Raw genomic sequence first — 8,612 nt, forward strand, 5'->3', positions numbered from 1 at the left:
ATAGTTGCTTGCAGCTGATGAACACTTTTATTTTCATTTTCGAAAAAGGAAATTGCGTTTTTTAACCTTTCTTCCAATTTACCTCTCAAAGCAAAAGAGCATTTGCAGAGCCGAAATGAAGCATGCTGCCTTTTCTATATGTTCCAGGTTCTTCTCCTTGTTAGAAAAGTACAGGTTTCACCACATTCCCTTTTCTCCCCCTCAGACTAATCCCTCTGTAAATAATGGTCCTGGAAGACAGCACAGCCACCACTCAAAGCTCTAGGTCAGAGCAGCCTACTTGTGTCATTTGGGGTAAGAAGTTTTGCTTCTCCGTGCGCACTAAGAAGCCTTTGCTCAACGGCTGGTGAGGGCTTTCTGACATCTCCTTTATTTCGCACAGGATGTCGGCTAGATGGTAAGAACCCGAGCTACACATTTGATATTCCAGAAGAGGAGGCATATGAGCAGCAGCTGTCCCTGAGGACAGTAAGTAACTTGCTAGCCTTGTCGGGGAAGGATATTTAACAGTTGGCTGGCCATGGTATGTAGCATTTGGTTCACATCTGGTGTATGAGAAGGTTGGACTTTGGGTGTATATAGAGCAGGTAAGCGGGGGGAGCCTCTTCAGCCTGAAGGTCACATCCCTTTGAGCGCAGCCTTTCATGGGTCACAGGCTAGAGGCAAAGGTGAGTGGAGCTATGAACACAACTCTTCCATTTGTTCAACACACTACATTCCAGAAGTTAGAGGTTTCTACCCACACACCTGTCTTCATTTAGGCAAGCAAGAAGCACTGCATTCCCCCTACTCTTCGGTCCTCCCCAATATCAAGAATAAGAGACATGACAACCAATATTTGGGTGAAATCATGCCACAGCTTCAATGACAACAGATGTAAGAGGTTTGGCATAGGTATTAGGTAGATTCCCATGCCTTCCGGCCCACCAGAAATGAGGGAGTCCCTGACTTACATCAAGGGGTAACTCTGCCACTGGGATTGTACCTGGGGAGTGCTGTGGCCCCTTGCCCCCACCTGGGTATCCAGACAGAAGCATCTCCCCTGGATCCTTTTTAATGGGGTGCTACATTCCAGAAAAGTCAGAGGTGTCTACCCACACCCATGTCTCCATCTAAGCAAGCAAGAGGCATTATCATTATTCAAGGATACATTCTACATAAGGAAGGCACAGAGCAGGGCCAGTAAATGTGTGGCCTGCAGAGAGCCTTGAGGGCCAAAGACACCTTTGGCCCCTGAGGTTGCCTGTTCTTGGTACAGAGTACCTGTCCCAATTTGGTTTCCTCCAGGAGTTATTGGACCACAATCCGTATCATCCCTGATCACTTATGGCTCATAACTAGAGGAACACAGGTTCCTCACCCATGACCAAGCCAAAAGACCCTGGTCCCTCCACCCAGTTTATTCAGCAAAGTACAGTTTCTGCAGCCAAGTCAAACCAAAATGAACTGTAATGTTACATGACCTCTGTTCACATGTGCCTCATATCTCACGTGCCAGGGCATGGTTGAGTTCAGTGTCTGGAGGGCCACAGGTTCCCTATATTTGGCCTAGGCCTTGAAGTGGTGTGGAACTTCACATTGCAGTGGGAAAGAGATAATCCAGTTCAGTATCTCACTTTGCTTGTTTCTTATTTGCAGTCCATTTGATGGCAAGAATCTGATTGCAGTCTACATTATAGCTAAAATAAAAACACTGTACTTGGGGTTGACTCATGGGAGAACTATCATGGTGTTATGCCAAAGATACAAGACTACTTTCAGGAATAGTGGTCTTACTACAATTTCTTTGAGGTCTTGATGGCTTTGATTTCTGCCAAAAGGTCTGCCTAGGGGAAAATGCAAGGGATGAACTCAATATGGTGGAGATCTTGCCCCCCAAAGATAGCAAGCCATCTACTGCAGTGCATATAGCAACCTTGAAACTTTCTGTGCTTCCAATGGTGAGTACTTCCTTTGCCATTTGTTTATTCATTTGTTTAGAAGTGTTGATTACCTCTGCCAAAATAATTTCCAGACAGCTCAAATGTATTGCCTGAACCTCCCAAAGATCTGACTGGGGAGGCCATCAACTAGAGGACTGATCTAGCATAGATCACAATAGGTTTTTTGTTGCCAATCTATCAAAATGGAATAGCTGATGATGTCAATGTTATGATATGTGTAGTGGTGAGTTTCTCAAAATATGAACTTGTGTACCCTCCAGGCTTCCTTAATGGGACTTGACCTGGCTCTTCCTGTCACATTCAGGCTAAAATCAGGCTCTGGGCCAGTCTACCTTGCTGGACAATATTTATCAGGTAACGTCTACTGGGGCGGGAAATCCTTCTCAGCTCAAGGACTGAATTCCTTTCCAGGGCCCCCATGTCAAGGGTGGGCGAGGCCAGAGAGAAAAGTAAACATGACTCATGGGCTGGAGTTTGGTAAATGTATCGCAGGGGAGTGCCGAAATACGTAGTCTGGTAAGACAGCTGGTTGAAATAATAAATAAACTTAAGTTTATTAGTCGTGGCAAAGAAAGCCATTCTGAGTATAGGTTTTACACGTGGCCAAGATAGAGCCAAAAAACTAATGGTAGCCCATGCTAACTCATACTGACTAAACAGGAGAAGAATCCGGAAAGGAATAAAGCCAGAAAGGAAGTGAACTAGCTTACCAACGAGTATTTACTAAGAGAGAAGAAATTGGTGAGGAGGAAGAACAGGTTGGCCCTCTGTCTGTCCCTCCTGACTGGTTCAGATAACTCATTGCAAGCATTGTTGCTTTAATCCTAACCTCTTGTCATAGAGACTGCATTCCAGCTATGCAAAAAATTGGAGGTTTCTACTCATGAATACATGCCCTTCTCATTTTATCTAGGCAAACAAGAGGCATTATCTTGCTTCAGAGATGCAATTCCAGCCAGGCACCCTTTAGACCCCCTCCTGTGGTCTAAAGCATGTGATTGTGAAGGGAAGATGCAAAGTTGATTTTGAGATGCACCAAGTACGCTGTCTGACAAAGGCTCTCCTGAAATCTATTTTTCATGTAACTTGGGGTGGATACATGCCTTGATATTTCCTTATCCTGTATCCTGTTTCCCCATAGGCATCTGAATTTGAGTTTATGTATGTCATCCATGAGCCCAGGTGGGCTAAATCCTGTTGACAGGCTAGTGTTTCTCCCCTTGCAATCGCACCCCCCCCCCGTACATCTTTATTGCTGCCTCATTCATGCATGCATGTGTTTGGGCATATCAAAATACTGCTATAGCTTAAGTGCTGCCTGAAACCTGGTGCTTTCGAAAACGCTGCTGCTTGCATTACCAGAATAATCATCACGAGTAACCCTTTCTCCCATATAATCCTGGGGATCATAGCTTCAGGGTATCAAGTGCTCCATTTGCGCCAGTCATCGTCCAGGATTTCCTGTGGCCATCATTTTAGATAAGGAAAACAGACATAAATTACATCTACAAAATTTAACGCGGCATCTAGTTTTGCCCAGCCACTCTGGGTGGCTTCCAACAAAATATTAAAATACAATAGTCTGTTAAACATTAAAATCTTCCCTAAACAGGGCTGCCTTCACATTTCTTCTAAAAGTCTGGTAGTTGTTTTTCTCTTTGACATCTGGTGGGAGGGCGTTCCACAGGGTGGGTGCCACTACCAAGAAGGCCCTCTGCCTGGTTCCCTGTAACTTCGCTTCTTGCAGTGAGGAAACCACCAGAAGGCCCTCGGTGCTAGACCTCAGTGTCCGGGTGGATAGATGGGGGTGGAGACGCTCCTTCAAGTGTACTGGACCGAGGCCGTTTAGGGCTTTAATGGTCAGCACCAACACTTTGAATTGTGCTTGGAAACGTACTGGGTGTGAGCAGTAAACCTGGCCGTTTACCTGTGGCTTGATTAATCATGGTAACTTTTCATACACCACCTCCTACATGATCATGAGCCAGCTCTCCTCTTGCAGTTGGACCCCCTTTGGACGAGGATGAAGATCAGGAAGAGTCCTCTAATGAAGAAGAGGAGATGGAGGCTTCTTCCAAGGAAAACCTGTCAACGAAGACAGATGAGATGGAGGCTTCTCCTGTAAAACCTGTCAAAGCCCAATCTAGCAAGCAGGCAGGCACATCCAAGGAAGAGGCACCACAACCTGTTCAGGAGGACTCTCAGGTAACCCTACACTCATGTATTTAGAGAATCTTCACCTGATGTTATTTTCCGTACGCTCTGGCTTTCGTCATGGTGTTCCATTGTGCTAGAAGCAATTTAGTCATGGTGGCCACATGACCCGGAAAGCTGTCTATGGACAAACACTAAACTTATCCACCCTGGGGTCCTTTATCTTTTCCCTTTTTACCTATCCATGTAAATAATTTGTTTACCCCTTAATCCCAGTCATCTCTAAGCAGTGTACAAGAAATCTAAAGGTAAAAATCTGTTAAATCCAACTTCAGTTAAGATGTCTGCTGAAATTTGTTTTTAAAATTCCTTCAGTGGGCACTGGAAAAATAAAACACGACTGGTATAGAGAAGTTATTTCCCCACTTGGGTTTAGAGATTTTTCCCTTCCTAAAAATTGGTCATAGAAAGCTAGCCTCTATGACTATACTGAAGTATTTTAGAATTTATTTTTTCATGTAGAGTAATGACGCTCCCTTGTTGCATTTCAGACTTGCAACACCCTTGGTCTAAACCAGGCTAGATGATCAGGCTAGATGAACAGAAAACCTATACAGTGGTACCTCGGGTTAAGAACTTAATTCGTTCCAGAAGTCCGTTCTTAACCTGAAACTGTTCTTAACCTGAAGACCACTTTAGCTAATGGGGCCTCTTGCTGCCACTGCGCTGCAGGAGTACGATTTCTGTTCTCACTCTGAAGCAAAGTTCTTAAACCAAGGTACTATTTCTGGGTTAGCGGAGTCTGTAACCTGAAGCGTATGTAACCTGAAACATTTGTAACCCGAGATACCACTTTAAAAAGTTTGGGTGGGTTTGGCAGTGGCTAGAGCAGATCCAAGACTGTTGCCCCAAAGGTACTTCAGTATACAAAAGCATCACTCTAAGACTTCCTTCAGTGTTCGAAGTGACCCTCTCGCTTTATTGGTGCTCCTAAAAATATTGCCCTCCTTCTTTGCATCTTGATCTTCATGAAAGTGCTGTTTAAACTTTCTTCTACAGGGGAGAAGAGGAAGCAGAGGAGGGAAGGCTGCAAACAAGGGACAACTGCGATTATAAGTTCTGATGGAAGGTAAGGTAGAAATGACATAAGAACATATACCGAGGTCAGAGCATTGGGCTATCTAGCCTAGCACTGACTGGCAGGAACTCTCCATGGTGCTGAACAGGAATCTTTCTTAGCCCAACCTGGAAATACTGGAGATGGAAGTTGGGACCTTATGCACGGTTCAGCAAAAGCTCCACCAGTGAGCTACAGCCCTCCCTCAATGTTGTTGACCTTCTTGATGATGGTTGAGAGAAGAAATAAATTCATGATATAATGCACAAACCCAGGTCTTCCTTTCCTACACAAGACAAACTAGAATGTGGCTACAGGACTTCCCTAAGGTGGATAGCAACATTTGTTAATACACAAGTGACCCATTTCTCCTGGCCTTGTGGAAATAGGTTCCTGCCCCTATCTGGTCTTCGATGGCTGTATACATAAGAAGATCCTTTTGGATCAGGCCAGTTGCCCATCTAGTCCAGCAACCTGATCTTGAGTCCAGCAACCATCTGTGACCAACCTGCAAGCAGGACCTAAGCAGAAGAGCACTCTCTCCTTGTGGATTGCCAGCAATTGGTATTCTGGAGCATTACTGATCCTAGCCATGGAGCAGAACCATAATGGAGGGCAGAGCTATCAATCGCTACTTGCCATGATAGCTGTGCTCTGTCTCTATGGTTGGGGGCAGAAAGGCCCCTGAGTACCACTTGCTGGAAACCACAGGAGGGGGACTGCTTTTGAGCTCAGCTTCCGCTTGCAGGTTTCCTGTAGCCACCTGGTGTTGGCCACTGTGAGAACTAGATTCTGAATTAGATGAGCCATTAGGCTGGCTGATCAGGCTGTTCTTAGGTTCAGCTATAGGACTCCAGATTCTTTTTGCTCTGTTGCACGTGAGTGAAAGCAAAAGGGTTTCAAGGAATGGTTATTGTTATTGTTTAATTATTAAATGTCTATACTGCTCTTCATCCAAGGATTGTAGAGTGGTTTGCAATATAAAAACATTAAAATGCGTAACACAGTAACAACAACAACAACAACAAAAAAATACCACCATAGTTTGCTGAATTGACCAAAGGCTCAGAAGAAGAGAAATGGTGGGGCTTTTTTGGTATCTTCTCAGGCAATTATGCAGCATTTACAATCAATCAATGAATGAATCTGAATTGTGGTCAAAGATCAGACAGCAGCAGCAGTCACAAATATAGGCACTTTTCCCTTGAAGGAGGAGCTGATTCTGGAAGACCCTCTGGTGTTTGGAACCTTGACGGATGCTTTAGGGACTCCCTCCCAGGCACAAGGACCAGTGTTTAGCCCAATGTAGATCACAAGGTTCTGTAGAGTATCCTCTATCCATAAATACATGTGACCATGTTCTAGAAAATCCTAACACTTCCTTTTTCCTTTTTCCAGGAACCGAAAGAAGAGTTGGGTCTATTTAGCGCAGCTCAGAAGAAATAAAATGTGCATAATGTATTATTCCTGAGTCTGAATCCATCCTTTTTTCTTAATCCGACTGGAATTTAGGCAAGACTGACCCTCAACAATGGCAATTCCTGTGGCAACTGAAAAGAACAGGTCCTACTAGGATGCTGGCTTTTAGCAAGCATTATTTATTTTTTCCTAACAGTGTTGAAGTTTGGAAAAGGAGGACTGATGGTTCAGTCCCCTTTTAAGTAACAGAATAGCCAAAACATGAATAAGCTTTGTGACTTGCCTTTTTAGAGAAATATGGAAACACTTGCAGGAATACCAGGGGTGGCCTGTGACGTTTTGGTGCCTGAGGCAAAATGCCCCACAGCTGCAATGTAGGGGAGCATGGGGATGTACAAGGGCTTCTGTTTCAGGAATAAGCCCTTGCAGAGCCCCACCAGTGGGGTGGGGGGTAGGGAGAGATTTGACAAGGGCATCTCTTTGAGGAAAAGCCCTTTCGAAGTCTTGCTGCCAGGTGGGGGGGCAGGAGACTTGAGACTTTGCAGGTCTTGCACTGGAGCTCTTGCTGTGAGTAATGAGGAAGAGGCTGGAGGTGATCTGAGTTCACCAACTGGTTTCAGAATGGGAGTACAACAATAAAACAAGTGGATAAACTAAAAACCATAAATACTTTTTTAAAATAATAATTTTATTTATACCCCGTCCATCTGGCTGGGTTTCTCCAGCCATTCTGAGCAGCTTCCAATGTAAAAAAAAAAGTCAAACATTAAAAACTTCCTGCTAGAGGGCTGCCTTCAGATGTCTTCTAAAAGTTATATAGTTGTTTATCTCATTGACATCTGATGGGAGGACGTTCCACAGGGCGGGCGCTACTGCCCAGAAGATCCTCTAGTTTCCTGTAACTTCACTTCTTGCAGTGAGGGAACTGCCAGAAGGCCCTTGGAGCTGGACCTCAGTGTCGGGGCTGAATGATGGGGGTGGAGATGCTCCTTCAGGTATAATGGGCCGTTTAGGTATAAAGGCTGTTTAGGGCTTTAAAGGTCAGCACCAACATTTTGAATTGTGCTTTGGAACTTACTGGGAACCAGTGTAGATTTATTTAGCACCGGTGTTATATGAACCCGGCTGCCACTCCCAGTCACCAGACCTCCTTAAAATGCATGAAATTAGGTAAAGGTAAAGGGACCCCTGACCACTAGGTCCAGTCGTGGCCAACTCTGGGGTTGCGGTGCTCATCTTTCTTTATTGGCCGAGGGAGCTGGCGTACAGCTTCCGGGTCATGTGGCCAGCATGACTAAGCTGCTTCTGGTGAACCAGAGCAGTGCACGGAAGCACTGATTACCTTCCCACCAGAGCGGTACCTATTTATCTACTTGCACTTTGACGTGCTTTTCAACTGCTAGGTTGGCAGGAGCAGGGACCGAGCAATGGGAGCTCACCCCGTCACGGGGATTCAAACCGCTGACCAGCAAGTTTCTGATCAGCAAGTCCTAGGGTCTGTGGTTTAACCCACAGCGCCACCCGCATCCCAAAACGCATGAAATTGGCTAATGATAAAAACAGGTTCAAACTGTGTGGCTTTCTCCAGTTTTCACCCTCTCTTGCCAAGGTCTGGGCCAAGAGGTGCATCTTCACAAACAGATGAAAAGTGCCATGTTGGGGGTAGATGCACCTCTGGAGCGAAGTTATTCTAGAGATGAGATACTGTGGCAAAGGCCTTACATGGGGAGCCCCACTCCCCAATCTCTACCTAGTGATGGAACCACAGGTTGGGGGACTCTATGGCAGATCTTAACACATGAGCAAGGTGATATGGGAGAAAATATTTTAACTATTCTGCTGGAATTGGCCTTTTCACTGCTTGAAAAACAAAACACCACACCCACATTTTGATACCGCTGTCATTTTCAGGCATGACCTTCTGACAGGCCTACTTTTTTGTTGAGAGCCTGGCTATTGAAGACAGCACACCCTGTTAT

General features: G+C 45.1%; 1 protein-coding gene across 3 annotated transcripts; it reads left to right on the forward strand.

The window, feature by feature from the left end:
- The first annotated feature begins 367 nt into the window (after nt 1–367).
- Nucleotides 368–6,673, forward strand: LOC310750686 (nucleoplasmin-3-like). Of its 3 annotated transcripts, none has more exons than XM_083589194.1 (6): nt 368–397; nt 1,821–1,940; nt 2,204–2,297; nt 3,946–4,148; nt 5,157–5,226; nt 6,613–6,673. In XM_083589194.1, exons 1-5 carry the CDS (start codon nt 395–397, stop codon nt 5,211–5,213), a joined length of 477 nt encoding a protein of 158 aa, XP_083445320.1. In that variant the 5' UTR covers nt 368–394; the 3' UTR covers nt 5,214–5,226; nt 6,613–6,673. The 3 variants fall into 3 exon arrangements, with proteins under 3 accessions (XP_083445320.1, XP_083445321.1, XP_083445319.1); XM_083589195.1 differs by lacking the exon at nt 368–397 and adding an exon at nt 729–883; XM_083589193.1 differs by lacking the exon at nt 368–397 and adding an exon at nt 729–876.
- Nucleotides 6,674–8,612: the final 1,939 nt, after the last annotated feature.

This window comes from Podarcis filfolensis (genome assembly GCF_964270895.1).
Source record: "Podarcis filfolensis genome assembly, chromosome: 15".
NCBI classification, from domain to species: domain Eukaryota; kingdom Metazoa; phylum Chordata; class Lepidosauria; order Squamata; family Lacertidae; genus Podarcis; species Podarcis filfolensis.